This window comes from Ostrinia furnacalis, unplaced genomic scaffold (genome assembly GCF_004193835.3).
Source record: "Ostrinia furnacalis isolate ACB-3 unplaced genomic scaffold, ASM419383v2 OfSCF3968, whole genome shotgun sequence".
Taxonomy (NCBI): Eukaryota; Metazoa; Arthropoda; class Insecta; order Lepidoptera; family Crambidae; genus Ostrinia; species Ostrinia furnacalis.
Window position 1 is genome coordinate 114,071 of NW_021134207.1, and position 20,023 is coordinate 134,093.

At 33.1% G+C, this 20,023-nt stretch overlaps 1 protein-coding gene across 1 annotated transcript in view; it reads right to left on the reverse strand.

The window, feature by feature from the left end:
- Nucleotides 1-19,382, reverse strand: part of CPR126 (cuticular protein RR-2 motif 126) — a 30,213-nt gene extending 10,831 nt beyond the window's left edge. The window contains exons 1-2 of the mRNA XM_028312492.1: nucleotides 19,312-19,382; nucleotides 15,307-15,420 (exon numbers count right to left, since the gene is read on the reverse strand). Of these exons, the coding sequence (XP_028168293.1) occupies nucleotides 15,307-15,420; nucleotides 19,312-19,326 (129 nt within the window). The 5' untranslated portion in view covers nucleotides 19,327-19,382. The remainder of the gene's footprint in view (nucleotides 1-15,306; nucleotides 15,421-19,311) is intronic.
- Between the last annotated feature and the right edge of the window lie 641 nt (nucleotides 19,383-20,023).

Sequence of the window (20,023 nt, forward strand, 5' to 3'; positions counted from 1 at the left end):
GAAGCTGGAGTCAATAATTGTGTGTACACTTTCCGTTTACCCCCTTCCCTTGCGTTACCATAGTATTTCCCATGGCGTCACGCTCGTAATACTTACGTGCTTGTACAGTCAGCGACAAATAGTTATGACACCCAAAGTGACCAAAAAGTTGCAACAACTTTATGCCAATTGTAACAAAGCTAAAGACGTGTTGCGAACTTATTGGATACTTTTGAAAAAAAAAACTTTGGTGTCACGAACTACGAGTATTTGACGCTGACTGTACTATTAGCATGCTCATTTAGTTTGAGGAAAGAATTAGATGCTTTACATAGTGTTTTACTCTATGTCGTCTAAATATATTTATTACCTACTTACGTTATTACTTCATTAACACAATTATACATATAAGAAACTAAAGTAGGGATCTTAAACACATTATTCAGTTTAAATGACATGCATGATGCTTATGTCACGCCGCTTACATACTGGGATATTTTACATACTTTGTTACAAAAACTTGGTTACCTCAAATAAAAGAACTTAATCAGAATTTCAATCTAATTGATCATCATCGAACGTTGCTTCTTTTTTATTTAATTGATGAAAAGTTAAATTCATAACCTTACTGTAATATACTAATTAATTACAATCATTTGTAAATATTTGTTTTAAAAATACTATTTCTAATTATATTACGTTTAATATCAATATTTTGTTGTCTGTACAATATAGCGTTCTGCGACGGTAAAGATGTAATAAGCCAGAACGTAACCAGTCGGTTATCATATTATAACGACAAACTGTTCGCGAACATTGATTTTGCTTTGTCAACCGAGAAATATACAAAAAACGTCATTGCTGTATTCAATGACAATATTTTACGGTTCTTGCCGATTCTGTCCAAGTTTTATGTTAATTCAAACTGATGTTTACATGCCTTAGTTCATTGAAAATGAAACCGTTTACGTATTTCGATTTATATCCGGCAAAATCAATCAAAAAAGAGTTGGCTTTTCACAATACATTCAGCAAGTGTACCTGGTGTTGTATAATAACTATACTGGGCATAAACAATTAATTGCTGATTATAATACGTAAATAGACTGAAACTAGAATCAAGGTGTCCAAATATAACCTATTTTATACATAGTTAATTAGTTTTATCAATTACATAATAAGATAATAATTTCAGTAACAGCATTCAAACATCTTTTCAATTTGTTTTTTTCTGTAGCCAATTCTAACCCAAAATTAATTTAGAACTCTTTGAAATCTGATTTATTGCGTTGGTCTCGGTTTTTTTTTGCGTATTTTTTAAAATTGTTGCAATTCTGGACGTCTCTTTTGTAAAAAACACCAGGAAGTTTTTATTTGTAAAAATCATAATATCGAGTACATAGTTACACTTTTAAAAAACAAACAATCTAATTCAATCTATAACAATTCCGATTTAAGATTGACAGCACATCAATTTAAACACTGTGTTTTTTGTGTAATTCTAATACAGGCGATTTTACCACAAAAATGTAAAGCTTAATGAGTTTGACTGTAGATAAACACTTTGGTAGGTAAAGATTTATTTCGGTATCTAGCAGTGATTCAATCAATCAAAACGTGTTTTTTTTTGCTTTCTCGGTTTGCGATTAGCCATTACTTTTTTTTATCCGCAATGAGGAATTTCTTAGCCTGAATCTCACTTTCTGATGAACAGTGATAATCACACCGATGATCAATTCTAGCTTTAAGGTCCGTATAAGTAGGAGTTTAATTAATAACTCAATAAAGGCTGATTTACACGTATAAAGTAGATTAGTAGGTAACTAAATTTTAACTTAATTTTCATAGTAAACAAGAGCTTGACGTTTAGACATAGACTTAAAATTAAGCTAAAATTTAGTTAGGATGCAATTTGATTACTTAAAATTAAGTTAAATACTCAACTACCTACTTAATACGTGTAAATCAATCAGCCTTAAAGATTAATGAAAATGCGTCGAGTATGTAATCGATATAAATACCACAAATCGATAAATCCGAAACCAAACTTCTCCACATCACTATCACTCCAACTTACTTGGATTCCACGCATATTTGCTTATCACTGGTCACTTTCGTCCTCTTCAGCCGAGCCGACAGGAGCAGAACTGACACTGTGGGGTCTGCGTACTGCACAGCATTTATAACCCAGAGCTGGTTGCACCACCGCTGGTAACAACGTATGACTCGGCGATCTTTCAGTGATGTTTGTTTTGTAAAATGTGCTGATTAGACGTTATTGGGGCAATTAGATTATTCAATTTAAGAAATGATAGTTTGGTTGTAATAAATTCTCAAGGATTTGTACAATTTTTGACTACTTGCGATCGTGACTTTTACTTTGAAAAAAATTATAAAGTTACATATCAAATATCATATTAATGCAGAAGGAGTTATTTAAGATAGGAACTTATCGCTCTTTTAGAAGTCAAAGTTATTATATTCAAAGGTATTGTAGTTTTGATTAAGCTTGATAATTTAGTCGATTAAACAGCCGTCTGGTCTAGTGATGTGGGTACCGGACTACAACGCCTGATAGCAGTTGCAAGTTTAGACTCTACGTGTGACTTATGTTAATTTGATAAGCATGAGTACATCACTATTTCAGGAAATGACCTAATTATTTATTCATGCATCGAGTCACCATAGAACACACTTAGGGTTAGTTATTGACCTTTATGTCTTGGATGGGTACCTATATTATGTCTGAAATTATGTAATAATTGTATTTATAGTTAACTTTTATGAACGCTGAAGCTTAAAAGTAACCATTTTCTAAATGGATCAGAAACTATAATAAGTAACAACGATCACCAGACTTCGTATGATACATTATTTGTTACACCATAGTTATCACACAAATTGATCTAGTTCATTTGTTGGTATATTGCTTGCAGAAAATAATTAGTATTGCGTTAGTATGACCACTCTGAAATTGAATAGATAGAAAATAAACTCTAGTTGTCAAATAAGTATTTTTTGTTTAGAATAACATTTTGGATTGATCGTCGTCTGTTGAATTTGTGTAGATGTTTATAAGATTTCTGTTAACAAACAGCGTTCAAAACTTGATTCAATTTTGGTCATAGACATTGTCCTAAGTTTGCTCTCAATATGTTTGATCACTATCCTGTAATCAAAACTTAACATTGAATCGAGTTTTAAGTTTCCTACTTTAAAGCCGGGTCAAAACGGGTGTAACGCGTAATGGAATGTATCGTGTAAAATAATGGAAATAGTATGGGCAGAGCTTTACATGTAATGCTCGTTGTGCCGTCCACACGTAGAATTCGTTTTACATTACACGTAATCTCAATTAAACCCGTCTGGACTCGGCGTAATATGCATCAACTTATGTTTAAAACAAAAATTACGTTGATCAGTAATTTAGAAAGGAGTGAAAAGGGTTATCAAGTCACAATTAAACCAGATACCAAGCTGGGATATTATGCTGAATGCTCATAATATCCTGCCATCGACAAGCGATATTATCTTTAAAAAGACAGTTATGCCACTTATGTTTTGGTTTTATATAAACTAATTCGTGTATTGAATAAAAAAGTACTTATAATTATTTTGTGGAAATTAGCCTAAACCACATTGAGTAACATTACTGGAGCGTTTTAATTAAATTAAAACATGTTTTTTTAAAATATCACACCAATTATCTAGCTCCAAAATAACTAGAGCCTATAACCTTTTAGTGTATCTAGAAACGTATTAAACATTACCAATACTTGTATTAATTAAAACCATCTATTGACTCGTGCCTATTCAGTACATTACAATTTTTCGCCTGCGAGATTAAAATCAGCAGCCATACTTGTCGAGGAGAAACAATAAAAAAAAAATATTTGGACAAAATTTTAAACCTACAAGAATGTCATTGGTTCAGTTTTCATGTATCCAAAAATGTACCTTTTTAATCGTTTTCAAAGAAAAATGTATGCAATGTGCATTTATATAGCATATTTTCTTTTGACATCGACTTTATGGAAATTGTATAAGAGATTATAATAAATAGCTTTTATTATGGCAAGTCAATACCATAGTAACTAGGGTTGGACGTGTATCGACATCAGTTATTTTATTATGAAACCTAAACGCTTTAGACTGTTATGTAAGTCGGGAAAAGTAGACCAAGTCCTGGATCGATATTGATACAACCCAACGACAACAGCCAGCACATTTCGTACAAACAGGTTCTATAGAATATAGAATTTTATTCAACTATCTTATTAATAGTATATTGCTACAAAAGATGTCCAACAGGCAGATTAGAATAGGATCATTCATTGATTCAGTGAATGTCTTAGGAAGAATATGGGAGAAATATGCGAACCCCCTACCCGTGTTGTAAGAGCATGGAAAGTGTAAGCCAAATCCTGCATTTGCCTCTAGTAATTAGGGAGGGTCTGTTTCTTGCAGTGGAGGCTAAATGATCTTTAAATTATATTGATAATTTTAATTACTACAAAGAGCTGTAGCACAAATTAGCTTAAAATAAGAAATTAATAAAAATAATGTAATCATCACATTCTGTCAAATATTTATTTAGCTACGAGAATGAAGAGTTAAAGCGGTTATTAATCAAATCGGAATTAAAGATCATAACATTATTATGCATCACTGACTGTTCGAAGTATCTTGTACAGCCGAGGGCGAACAGTAAACAAGCACTAGTTACATTTAAATAACAACTTTACTGTTATTTTCCGGCTGTGATATCAATTATTTATTTGTACTTTCAAGAACTGCATAAATCTAGTTGTATTGTTCGCAAAAATACATATAAATAGTTGCTTTTTTTCTGACAGTATGCATTTAAGTAGAATACATTTATAAATCAAATATGAAAATATTTGTTCTTTGTTTTCTTTCGTTTTTCTTTCAAATAAAGTACTACGATTGAATTTTTATAGTATTTTTTCCTATCATACTTTCAACTTTACCAACAAGGTAGGCGTAACTTACTCAATTAAACTAATTAATTAAATTACTAACTGTCATAATAGACCTCGAAATTTAAAGACCAGAACTAAGTTAAATCAATAAATCATTTTCGTGTCGTCATAATTGTGTAGTTTTATACAGTTGACTATCAGTACTTTATAACTAAAGTTAGTAATGCTTATGTGAATGTGTATGATATTTTACTACAGTTCGAGTGATTTGATCCCATAATAATAGAAAGACACGGTCTTAACACGGCGTTTATGATTGAGTTACAATAGGTATTCACGGTTATTTTAGTTCAAATGGAACGCGAAAGTTTAAAATCTTAGATTTGAGACCCTATGTTTTTAATTATGTAAAATTATGAACTATGCTATTTAATAAATAATGGACACACGCTGAAGTGTGAAATTGATAGAAAATACACCTTTCTAGCGATTCGATTTAAAATTAATTAATTAATTGCGCCGTTTCAACTATGATGTTTCTTGTAAATATGTATCTATTTTGTGGAGTATAAACTTGGGCCAGCTACACTATATTTTCCCCCAAGACATCGAAGCATTAGCCCAGATGTTACGAATACCGTTTACTGATCAATCCGATTTTATAGCGAATTGCAACACCAGCTCGCTATGCGACCGCAGGTGCGAGGCGACAACAATGTGGACAGATTTATGCTCGTATACTGAACTTGTAGAGATTGTACACATTATTTCAATATATTCAAATTCATTTTAATCAGCTAGCTGGTTATTGACTCCTAAAACTTACTATAACTAGGAAATTGTGTCTGATTCCAGTCCAGCAATAATAAGACCTTTGAATTTGCACATTTTTCACATGAGTCATTTATTCATCAGTATCCCAATATTAATATTTACAATACACAGAATCCGATTTGTTCCAACAAATGATTTTATAATGGACTTTGACTTTTACATTTTTTAAAGCTTTAGTGTAACTTTAGTCCAGAAAAAGGATTATATTTATACATTGTTCTGAAATACTTTATATTAAATGAAAATAATAACACTGTGATGGTAATACATTGCTGAGAATATTGTATCAATGACGAAAGTGACTCTACAGTGTATTATCAAAATGACGCAAAAAGTTACATCTGTCATCTATCATACTGGGGAACAACAGGCTTAATTTCTGTCATAATCAGCCAAGAGACACGTAACCTGTCTCCAATCTGTTCCAGGCTATTGGCTCACTATCTACTACATCGTGGTTCACACTATCTTTGATTGTAACCTGCATTGAAATGTATCTAAAGGCTGGCGTAGCTTCAACAAAGTATTGGATCTTATGCATTGTTCTAATTTGTGTTATAATGGCACTAATATAAGGTAGCAAGTGTACTGAAACGTGCCAGGCGCTGGTATAACTTGTGGCACTAATAATAATTGAGGTCCAGTATGGTTTCAGTGGGTAGTTAGATATACAGGTTATGATAAAGTATATGTTACTGTAAAAGCTCGAACTACGGTTAATCTTAAGATTTAACTGTAAGTCTTAGGATTTACCGACATGAATTGGTAAATGTAAGTATTTCTGTAAATACGACGATTTTTTCGAGCTTTTACCATTCGAATTCAGTATATGCTAGGTTTTACCTCTGTCAGCTGGTAGATGTTGGTTTTAGGAATAAAACAATGAGTGAGTAATTCTTAATGGGGAATTATAAAACGATCGACTGAAAAATAACTTAGCGGCTGATGATGACATACTGTTTTAATAACTTGAGCGGTATGAATTTGAAGCGAAAAATTAACTTAACTAACGACGAATATTGATTAATAATCAAATGCAGAACGAGCTTACAAAGAGTGGGTTATGTTTAATCCATTTTAGATATTAAAATTCTGTCCGTGCGACTACATTACTAAGTGAGCGACTAGAAATACAAAGAGGGCAACTTCAATATTAAGATAGATTCGATTTTTTCCAATTGAAGTAATTTTTGATGATGATGATGAGATGCCCTGAGCACGTTATGACATGTTTTGTTTTTCAACATTTACCGTGCCATTAATGTAAATCCTAAGATTTACCAACGAAATGGTGGTAAGAGTTCGAATCGCAAACCTTTTGGGACATTTACCATTAGGAATTGGTAGATCTTAGGTTTTACTGGAATATCTTAGGATTTACTGCAATTCGAGCTTTTACAGTAACATATGTATAACTCAAAGGTGACTGACTGACTGACTCAGACTCCGCAAGAAAGAATTTTACGAAACTCCACCCCTTAAGGGGTAAAACGGGATCCACGCGTACGAAGACGCGGGCGGCCGCTAGTTTTTAAATAAAGACGTACCTACCTACAACGACTTCTTATTCTTATCATTAGCACATCAATATAAAAAGTTAACAAGCAATCGTCAAAGCGGAACATTCGTTAAACCGACGTAACAAAAGCGGACTAGTCTAGACATCCTACTGGAAATTGCTTACTTTTATTAGCTGGACGGACCGAACGTCATAACGTCAGGCTGTATACCTAGATGTCTTTGGCTCGTCGACCTACTAACGGGCTGTGGCCCGGAGATCGATGTCATCCAGATTCATAAGCCAGTCTCATTCGATTTGACGACATTGGTATTCTTGAGACGAGAATTTTATGAACTCAATAGGGGTTGATACTTATAGTTTTTGATATGTAAATGGTTTTTAATAAAGGTTGTTGGTTCTTGGATGGCTCAAACTTGGAATGCAAGTGTGGTTTCGTTCCCCAGTTGACGAAGCACATTGTCATGATGTCGTGCCCTACGTTCCCAAACAACTACACACAGAAAGATTTGATGAAGGCTACTGACAACGCCACTCTTGTATTTTGGGCTGACACTGTGTGTACGACGTTTGTTGTCGACACGACAAGAAGAAGATAAAGGTTGAAGAAGGTAAAGCATAATATAATACTAGTTCAACCAAACTGTGGAATGGACTGTCGTCTGCGGTGTTTCCGGATAAATACGACCTGCAAGCTTTCAAAAAGAGAGCGTACCTTCACCTTAAAGGCCGGCAACGCACCTGTAACGCCCCTGGGTCTGCGGGTGTCTATGGGCGACGGTAATCACTTACCATCAGGTGATCCGTCTGCTCGTTTGCCTCCTGTCACATAAAAAAAAAGGTACTTATACGTTAAAAAAGTACATAAAGCACATTTATGTAATATGATTTAATTTATTGATTCCACATACAATGACAATATTCACGTGCCAGGCTCAGATTTACCCAATTAATCTTATTAGCTAGCGTAAGCAATTAAAGCAAAAAGGAACAATAAATAATTAATCAATAGGCACGATACACAACATCATCTGATATACTTTTTAATAAAACGGTATCTCTCCATGTCTCCATAAATTGTTTGGGAATGTTTATTTAATATACTGAAATCCTATTTANGCCCGCGACCATGACTCGTGCAACCGAGCCGAAACGTCGGGAGGGTAAATATTATTTACCGTTAAAATAGATATTGTTGCAATAAATCCCGTGAAGTGATAATTTTATAGTAAAAAATGCAACATAATAGTTTAAAATATTATATCATAGCAAATGTTGTGATAGGGATAGACACATGCAATTTTTGGTTTTACAAAGGTAATACGATAGAGAATAATACACAACAATAAAAACCACCTGTTATAAGGGCATTTTTTGGAGAAATTTATCAAATAACCAAAAAAACACGAATTTTTAAGCAGATTTTTTTCAAAAAGTATATTTTTTTATTACTTGTTGGCATTTTTTGTGTATTGTTTGTATTTTTTTAGTATCGCCTGTTATTTAGCATTATTACTGTTTTTATTTTATCAGGATATTCTGCTTAGTTTAAAAGTTATTACGTTTTCTTTACAATAAGTAATTTGAAGAAAAAAAATTCTATAAAAAATTAAAAAATAATCTCAAAAAATTTTTGACCACTTTTTTGTCGATAAAAATAGGTCTAGTTTCATCTATTTTCATATGTACACTTTAACGTGACTCACACTGTATAAAAAGTAGTACTTTAATTTGTCGTTTTATTACCATTACAAAAAGATGTAGTTTAATTTGGTTGAAAAATAATAATGTAATTATAAAAGCTAGTATAAATCTTAGTCTAGATATTAAGTATTTTTGTTTAAATAACCCAAGTAAAAACAAAGTTAGTATACAATGTACCCTTTCTATAATATAATTTAATCATATTTATTTATTACATGTATTTTATAACTACATGCATCATGGTATTACATTTTTGGATTAGTGGTGTCGCACAATAAAAACGGATTACATAGTTTGGACTTACGTAAAATTGTTTTCGTCGATGTGAGTAGCTCTATATTCTTGAGCTATGTATACTACGATACGATTCAGTTTTACATCATATCTCGCAAAAAATCCATTGATACTTGAGTAACGTCGTGAATAACGGCGTAGGTACAGCAAAATTCATTAAACGTAACACAGTCGAGAATTGATAGTTTTTTTGGTTAGAGATCTATACAAACACTCCATTTGTAATGGTACATTTTTTGCTTTGGAGTTATATGTCCGAATCTATGAAAGATATCTAAACTGTATTTAAATGATACTGCATCTCATGCTACTATCTTGAAATTGTTATTAGTCATATGTGAGTCCATAGAATCTGCGATATAATGCCCTGCAATGATTTTGGTACATTTTGGTACAATTAGATTAATTTCCGCAATGACCCTGAAAATAACTGTAACCATTTCGTGGCATTCTGAAAAGATAGAATGAATTGCTTTGTGCTTGTTCCTATGCTATGTTTTTAAAGTAGCCTGTTATGGAGTCGTATAATGTATGTTCGAAAGAATACCTACCATATTCTTCTTGACCTTACATAGATGAAAGATGTTCTTGAAGATAATGTTGGCTCTATCGTCCATACAACATTGCCTTTGTTATCAACTGATATCTACAAAAATGGACTGACCAAAAACAAATTAACATGCTGCATAATTACAATCTATCATAATAATAAACGAGTACACGACCTTCTATATGTAGTGCAGATTTGTGTGCAGGTTACTTCCAGCGGGTCAATCTGGAAGTCATTGGGGTAGGTTCTGTTTACTTATCGCTGGACTGATGATGAATATCATCTATATCTATAAAAGCAAAAGGTCACTGACTCACTCATCACGAAATCTCAGAAACTACAAGTGCCAAGAGTATTTTGCATCCTTTTAGAACGTAGAGGATATTTTGCTAAATTCAACCCGTAACCCGATCCACGCGACCGCTAGTAAAACCTATTTTCTATAATGATACATATTGGTCTATCCTCTCTCTCTCTATAACCACAGCGTCTTATCTAATTGCTCTTTTCGCCTACGTGTTTGTAGTTTACTTGTTACTGTCCTAATAATAACTTACTGAACAGGCGGGTTACGTGCTTTGCATTATTAGCACGATGAAATTGAAAGTAGGGCGTAATGCGCAAGGCGACGTTTACAATTGCTCGTAGGCTTTTATATCTACTGGAATGTTCTGGAGCATAGCGTCTAGCGTTGTTGTGGTATCATTAAGTGAAAACATTGTGTACTTAGTAATTATTTTTCTTATTAGTCTCTGTTTTTAAATATCGATTGTTTTACCTAAAACTAACTTTCCACAATTCAGAAGCTTTTAAACTTTAAAACATTTTCAATTTTCATAAAGTTTCTGCATAAGTTAATTACCTACAATAAATAATATAAATTAGAATCTATTAAAATACTTTTATGTGGTAATATGGACGGACATCCATCAGTGGGCTATCATACCTATTACATGAGCTGATGTTTTGAAGTTCTTAGGCTGAGTTGTACCTAACTTTTACCGTAACTGTAACGATAACCGGTGCTTTTTGTATAGAGTTTGACAGATTTTTGACGTTTGTTAAAGTTAAAGTAAGATGGTGCATCCCACCCTTACTAAATTAAAATGAAATTATTAAAATTCTATTACCTATATGAACACACCCTAAGTACGTAGTGGATAGGTTCACACGCCAACTAGACCGAATACTGACCTTGTTCAGAACCGATGATTCATCGACTGGCGAAGATAGACGTGGGACCATATGCAAATGTCTTTATTGTCTTCATTCACCTTGTCAACTTGATATTTTTACTACTGGCAGTGATAGAGATCGTTGATACAACGTCTTATTTGTACGCAATTAAAAATATTTACATATCTTTTTAATTGATTGTTGGATTTTTACATGTAGTTTTTCATGGATTCTTAGATTTGTGCACGTGGTCCCAAAAAATAAGACGATTTTCTATGACCTACTACCATTTTCCCTTAGCACATTGCTAATCTTCGCATGTAATTTTATGTCAAATCACGTATGGTTACATTATTAGTTCTCGCTATACCTGTATTCTTCCTAAAGTGGAAACTCAACGTAACTTTTCTTTTTCTTTAAATTTCTTCTAAGCTTCCTTATCATCCTCGTGTCTTTTGTTTTGTGTGATTTGTAAGCTTAGTTTTATTTGCATCCTCATTTTCTAGTATAAGGTTTTATCGATTTTAAAACTACACCCTCTGTTGAGATACGGTTGTACTAAGTGGTGTTCTATACAGTCGTGCTCTAGCTAGCGCTTGACTCTACCTTGAAACCTGTCACTTTTGGTAGCTACATTCAAGAAAACATTTCTACAGAATTCTGGTAGATGGCGTTCCTTGTATTGTTTGTTGCTAAAAACAAGTTGGTCTTATTTATCACTAGCTGACCCGGCGAACTTTGTTCCGCCTTAATGGCAATCAATAACGGGATAAAAAGTATCCTATGTCCTTCTCCTGGCTCTAAACTACCTCCCTGTCCCTGTAATAATAATCTATATATATATATATAGATTATTATTAGAACTTGCCGGAGTACATAGTTCTTATTTATTTTGTTGTACTTTGTTTTTTGCACTAATAATTATATTATAATATCAATATTTTCTTAACGCAAGGTATTACTTAAAGCAAGTATGTAAATACTATGATAATATTTGTAAAGGTTCAACTACCAATGTGAATAAATAAAAAGCCTATTAACATCTTTAATATCAAGGATATCCATTATCGATCGATCTTATAAATTGTATCGAAAAGTGAAGGAGACTGCGAAAATATTTTAAAAGTTGGTAATATAGGTTTGTTTAAAAGTAAAATGAAATGATAGAATGCGCATACTATTCATCAAGTTAGCGTAGTTTGACTAATTAATATGAATGTTGAGGATGCCCTGATCATTAATACTTATTTGGTGGCAAACTTCGAACTCCTGCCTACATTGTGGATACCAGAATAAATTTGGCGTTCTTTAATATCCACTAAAAGGGTTTTATCAGAATAAAACATTATTTTGATTGCAAAAGTTTGTTTAAGTAGCTATAATCTTTTCAAAAAACTATTACTACATTCAATTAAGTATTTTTCAAACATAGGGTAAGTGTAGGGGTTTCTCTTTGTCTAGTAGGATATTAGGTCAAATTGAGACCCTAATTCCTATGCCCATTGAAAATTAAACTACAGACATCTCGCTAGAGGCCTAGATACACCTTATAATACGAATGGTTACCTATTTTATAATAACGAACAATCTCTATCAGGTGCAAAATTTGCTGAAAATAATAATATTTTTATCTACCTAGCTAAATATTTCAATTTTCAGGAAATCATAATTATCAGCTGTAGTTATTAATTTTAGTATACATGAATTTATTATCAGAAACAGCGAAATAAACAAAACGATTTAAATATTTCCCTTGTTTACTATACTTTTCAATCTGATTTACTGATGTATGTAATCAATTATGTATTGAGATCAATCAATACATTTTTAACTAAACTGAGTTGTAACTAATCGTCTTCGAGTATGGCCTGCAATGCGGTCTCGTGCCTAATGTAGGTTAAGACATGATGGGTATGATGTCAACGTTCGCCTTGATCCCCCGAAGATCTTGGGCATTTGCATCATTATGTTAATCTTGAATACCTACCAGTAGAATTATTATGGGTCTGCTTTAAGGGAAAATGATTAATGATAAATTGCTAAACTTTTTATTTATTTACTAGGTTTTGATCGTGAATTCGCCCGCGTGAATTGCGTTCTGTTCAGTTTTTTGATTAATTCATAGATTGTCACTAACAATGTGGCTTTTTGTAGGAAAATAATTTGCAAAATTGGTTCAGCAGGTTCAAAGATTACCCTACAACTCCACAATCACACAAACTCAACGTCTTTATAGATTATTGTATTACCAACCTATATGAAGGAATATGAAGGCATTTTGTGTGAAAAATAAATTAAAGTTCAATTTACAGGGATACATTATTTGGGAAAATTATCTTAGTACTCGCCCCCCTTTTTTTATTCTGTGGTCAAACCTTTTTTATAACCTTCGTAAATGATACAGATCTATTACAGCGTTTTATAAAATATCCTGGCCTGGTTATTATCCTGTTATACGTTATTTTGCATTATTTTTAAGTCAAACGGGATGATGCAATAGTCAAAACAGATTACATAGTGGCTATGTCTCATATATGTAGTTGGGTAACATTCGCAAGGAAGCAAAATAGTAAACAAATTACGAGGAATTGATGTTTATGAGCTTTTATTTGCTTTAATAAAGCTACTCTATAAAAGTCGGTGCCAAGTTTATGAAACATGTAAAGTTTGCCTGCACCGACTCCAAAAGTATCAATCATGGTATACCTACATAAATATTAATAATTCGTCCTAATAAATAAGTAGGTAATTAGTAATTATTATTCTGCTTTTTAGTGTAGGTTTTTTGGAGTCGGTTTTATTTTTTTTATAAAATTTAACTTATTTCTTGCTTTTTAGTTGACTAATTATTACCTTGATGTTACCACTGAAGGTAGGCAGTACATTGAGACCATATTCTTAATGTATATTATAAAAAAGTTCATCCCCAATTTTCCACCCTTGGGGGTGAACATTTTCGTCAAATTCGCATGAAACCACCCTTTTGATAATACCTATTCANAAGCAGGTGGTCTTACCACTAGACCACAGAGGCGGTTAGACATCGGCGGTTACATCAAACGCGCTCGCGAGAGAAAATTTTAGTTTTCAAACGTTTCCCTCTGGAGGCGCTGTACAATCCGTTATACATTTAATGTCATTTTTTGACGCAATCACTAGTGACCGCGTTTGATGTAAACTCACACTAGGCCTTCAGTAGGTAAATGAAAATTACACCTACTCCAAGAGTCAGGACAATTTCATAATAAAATATGTAAAGAAGAGAATTAAACTTTTACAACATTATTATAAGGGGACATTTTCACAAAGAGCTTTTCAAGCTACTCCAGCTCACTAATTAGTTTTTCGCAATGCTGTTCATAAAGTAGCAAGTTCATTTCGCTACAACTACATAACGACGTAACGTCAAAATAGCACATATTACGGAGACAGGAGCCACGGACCATGGTGTGGGTAAACACCGTAACCGTTGCGAGGCTTTGACGCAACATTGGCGTGTGTCAACGTAATGACCTTCACGGAAGTGCTCGATTTGATATCTATGTTTACATTAATAAGGCTGGAAAGTGTGTACTTCTAACTTTAACATCTAGGCTGCGAAGGTATGACTGTGCAACAAGTTAAGAACAGTGGCGTCTTATTTCGTTGTAAACCAAGCTATTTTGCAAAAAATATTTAATCTGCGGATATGCTATGTACTAAATTAAACAAAGTAGGTACGTCCTAATGAAGATCACAAGCCTCACCCGAACTATTGAATAGCTCTGGCTACAATTTAACTCGCGGCTCAAGTTCTTATGCATATTATTGTTAGTACTATCTTTTGCCCATGTTGTGCCATGGATTCGCCCGTGTAAATATTTGTCAGTCTCAGAAAGACAATAAAGTTGTAGCTGTTTCAAAACCTATATAAAACTCCTTTGTTTTGCCGTATATCTGAAACTGTCTTTAAATTAAGTTATGGTATATCTATATCAGTCCAAGCAGTGGTGTAAATAGGTAACAGATAGACAGAGTTACTTTTGCATATTATGATGGAATCAAATAGAATAGATTATTTTTTAAGAATTGTTACAGCGATACAATGTGGTATATCCAATTACAGAATAGGCTAGTTTCCTTAAAATTAACTTTAAGTCCGAAAAAAATATTGGATACGTATATTTTTATCTGTCAATCAAACAAGTTATGATGCATTGAAGTTCCATGTAACGTCTCAAAGTGCTTTTTTACCCAGGAAACATCCCTATTCCTTGTAACTACAAAATGGTAAAATTACAAGATTAAATAATTAAAGTAATACTTACGTAATAATCGCCATGTGCGTCGCCTTCGTAGCCGTAGCCGGCAGCGCCGTAGCCTCCGTAGCCACCGATGTATCCCGCGCTAGCAGCCGCGCACACAGCGACGAAAATTGTTACCTGTGAGTAAATAATAATAAATATTAAATTATTTATTGACATAAAGTGTTACACTAAAACATACAACACAGTAATTAATGCAGATTACGACAATCCAGATAGGTACACAAACAGTATGTTGAGTGAATCCTGGCACCCGAGCTAAGATTTAACTTGTGTTATGGGTACCAAGGTGGAGTGAGGAAGTGGTTTAAATTAGATGATTAGGGAGACTAAACAAGAGTAAATATTAATCTCAGAATAAATCGTCAGTTTTGACATATTTCCCATACTGAAACTGTCAATGTGTCAGTTATACCAGGAATTATTCTCGGATAAAGGTTTGGTCGAATCGGGCCTTAGCCCCAATTTTATTATGTGGTCGGCTTGACTAACTTATATCTGCTTCTGTTACAGATATGATAGTTAAAAAACAACGTCAAAAAGACTCTATGGTTAACTTTTGAAAACTTAATTGCTTTAAAAACAAATGAAAAGGTAGGCGCAGATATAGCCCGCGCTAGCGGCCGCGCACACAGCGACGAAAATTGTTACCTGAGAGTAAGGAAGTGTTCAAATAAGACGATTAAGCCTCAATTATTTGGTCGGCTTGACTAACTTATATCTGCTTCTGTTACAGATAGGTATAATAGTTAAAAACAAATTAAAAGGTAGCCGCCGATGTAGTCCGCGCTAGCGGCCGCGCACACAGCTACGAAAATTGTAAGGAATAGATGATTAAGGGTGGATTCGACCAAACGAGAGTAAATATTAATCTCAGATGAAATCGTCAGTTTTGACATTATTTCTCATACTGAAACTGTCAATGTGTCAATTATACCAGGAGTTATTCGAATAATCGAATCGGGCCTAAACCTCAATTATGTGGTCTGGCTTGACTAACTTATATCTGTTTCTGTTACAGATATGATAGTTAAAAAATATGTTAAAATGGAACGACTGTATGATTTTCTTTTGAAAACTTAATTGCTTTAAAAACAAATTAAAAGGTAGTCGCTGATGTAGCCCGCGCTAGCGGCCGCGCACACAGCGACGAAAATTGTTACCTGTGAGTGAGGAAGTGGTCGAAATTAGATGATTAAGCCTCAATTATGTGGTCGGCTTGACTGACTTACTATATCTGCTTCTATTTATAGTTAAAAATAACAAGTTTGTATGTTTATCATTTGAAAAACTAATTTAAAAACAAATTAAAAGAGAAATTAACTTCTTCGTAATAGATATCATTTATCTAACTCAGGCATTTTTTTAATATGAGATTTAGTAACTACAATTGTTTTAGTATGCTTATCTGTAACTTATTTTCACTAATAAAATTAAGTTATTTAATCAAGTAAGTATAGCAAGGCAGTAAATGACCTTTAGTAATAAATAGTACTTAACGGTCTTGATTAACAATAAGACCTATTCATAAAATATCCATGGTCAATGGATCATTGTATAGTGCTAATAAAGACAGTGACATCCCTTATTGAGCCACTTGCATCGTATTTGTATTGTAATCTCTTTATTAACATGCTAAATAAGCATTGTTAGTTTGAGATCTATCAAGATAAGATTTCGCGTACAAATCACATGCCAATCATGAAATACAACACACATTTTGCCAAACAAAATTAAGTTTGTCAATTGAATTCCAACCTTATGAGTAAGACTTTAAGGACAAGTGAATCACATTTAAGTTGGATATGAAAATGCGCTGATATTCGCCGAAATAATAAATACAAATTGGAATTTGACACTTGAATACCATAGCAATAAAGGCTAAAATTGTTTAACATAGACTTGTTGTTATGTATGGCCTGTAAACAGCGTATAGGTCATTAGAATTAGAACAATAGGACAGGTAAAAACAAAAACAGGAAGCTGGAGTCAATAATTGTGTGTACACTTTCCGTTTACCCCCTTCCCTTGCGTTAACATAGTATTTCCCATGCGTTACGCTGGTAATACTTACGTACTTGTACAGTCAGTGTCAAATTTGTGACACCCAAAGTGACCAAAAAGTTGACACAACCTTATGCCAGTTGTAACAAAGACGTGTTGCGTACTTATTCGATATTTGGTGTCACGAATTGCGATTATTTGACGCTGACTGTACCAATAGCATGCTCATTTAGTTTGAGGAACATTACATGGTGTTTTACTCTATGTCGTCTAAATATACACTTATTACCTACTTACGTCATTACTTCATAACCACAATTTACATAAAACCCTAAAATATGGATCTTTGAACACATTATTTAGTTTAGGTAAATGACATGACTGTATGATGTTTATGTCACGCCGCTTACATACTGGGCTAATTTTACGTACATTGTGTTTTAAAAAATTGGTTAGTACTCAAATAAAAGGTTACTTAATCAGAATGTCAATCTAATTGATCATCATCGAACGTTGCTTCCTTTTTATTTAATTGATGAAAAGTTAAATTCATGACCTTACTGTAATATACTAATTAATTACAATCATTTGTAAATATTTGTTTTAAAAATACTATTTCCAATTACATTACGTTTAATATTAATATTTTGTTGTCTGTACAATGTAGCGTTCTGCGACGGTAAAGATGTAATAAGCCAGAACGTAACAAGTCGGTTATCATTTATAACAACAAACTGTACGCGAACATTGATTTTGCTTTGTCAACCGAGAAATATACAAAAAACATCATTGCTGTATTCAATGACAATATTTTACGGTTCTTGCCGATTCTGTCCCAGTTTTTTGTTAATTCAAACCGATGTTTACATGGCTTAGTTCATTGAAAATGAAACTGTTTATGTATTTCGATTTATATCCGGCAAAATCAATCAAAAATAAGTTGGCTTTTTACAATACATTCAGCAAGTGTACCTGATGTTGTATAATAACTATACTGGGCATAAACAATTAATTGCTTATTATAATACGTAAATAGACTGAAACTGGATTCAAGCTGTCCAAATATAACCTATTTTATACATAATTAATTAGTTTTATCAATTACATAATAATTTCAGTAACAGCATTCAAACAACTTTTCAATTTGTTTTTTTCTGTAGCCAATTCTAACCCAAAATTAATTTAGAAATCTGATTTATTGCAATGGTCTCGGTTTTTTTTGCGTATTTTTTAAAATCGTTACAATTCTGGACGTCATTTTGTAAAAAAAAAACCAGGAAGCTTTTTTTTTATAAAATCATGATATCGAGTAGGTACTTAGTTACACTTTTAAAAAATAAACAATCAAATTCAATCTATAACAACTCCGATTTAAGATTGACAGCACATCAATTTAAACACTGTGTTTTTTATGTAATTCTAATACAGGCGATTTTACCACAAAAATGTAAAGCTTAATGAGCTGTTGACTGTAGATAAACACCTTAGTAGGTAAAGATTAATTATTTACACCTTGCAGTGATTCAATCAATCAAAACGTGTCTTACGCACAACTCTTTTTTTTTTGCTTTCGCGGTTTGCAATTAGCCATTACTTTTTTTATCCGCAATGAGGAATTTCTTAGCCTGAATCTCACTTTCTGATGAACAGTGATGATCACACCGATGATCAATAAAATTCTAGCTTTAAGGTCCGTATAAGTAGATTTTTAACTAATAACTCAATAAAGGCTGATTTACACGTATAAAGTAGATTAGTAGGTAACTAAATTTTAACTTATATTTTCTTTCAAGTTGGTGGGCGGGGCTTGTCACTTGACACGCAAATTTAGTTACGATGCAATTTGATTACTTAAAATTAAATTAAATACTCAACTACTTAATTCGTGTAAATCAATCAGCCTTAAAGATTAATGAAAATGCGTCGAGTATGTAATCGATATAAACACCACAAATCGATAAATCCGAAACCAAACTTCTCCACATCACTATCACTCCAACTTACTTGGATTCCACGCATATTTGCTTATCACTGGTCACTTTCGTCCTCTTCAGCCGAGCCGACAGGAGCAGAACTGACACTGTGGGGTCTGCGTACTGCACAGCATTTATAACCCAGAGCTGGTTGCACCACCGCTGGTAACATCGACGTATGACTCGGCGATCTTTCAGTGATGTTTGTTTTGTAAAATGTGCTGATTAGACGTTATTGGGGCAATTATTATATCAATTAGATTATTCAATTTAAAAAAAGAAGTTTGGTTGTAATATGCTCTCAAGGATTTGTAAATTTTTTTACTACTTATTTTCGTAACGTTTACTTTAAAAAAAATAAAGAAACATATCAAATATTATCGCAGTTGGAGTTATTGGAGATAGGGATTTAGATAAAAAATTGTACCTTCGACTTACTGAAGATAGATAGAGCCGTATGTGAAATGCAAAAGTATTGTCCGCCTGGCCTAGCGATCTGGGTAGGTACCGGATTACAACGCGTGATATTTGCAGGTTCAGACCCCACGGGTGACATAACTATTTCAGGAAAATAATATTTTTTTTTATTCATGCATCATGTCCACATAGAACACACTTAGGGTTAGTTACTTGGCTATAATGTCTTGGATGGGTACTTATAATATGTCTGAAATAATGTAATAATTGTTTAAAAAGCTAACTAGTTTATCAAAGCTGAAGCTTAAAAGTAACCATTTTCTAAA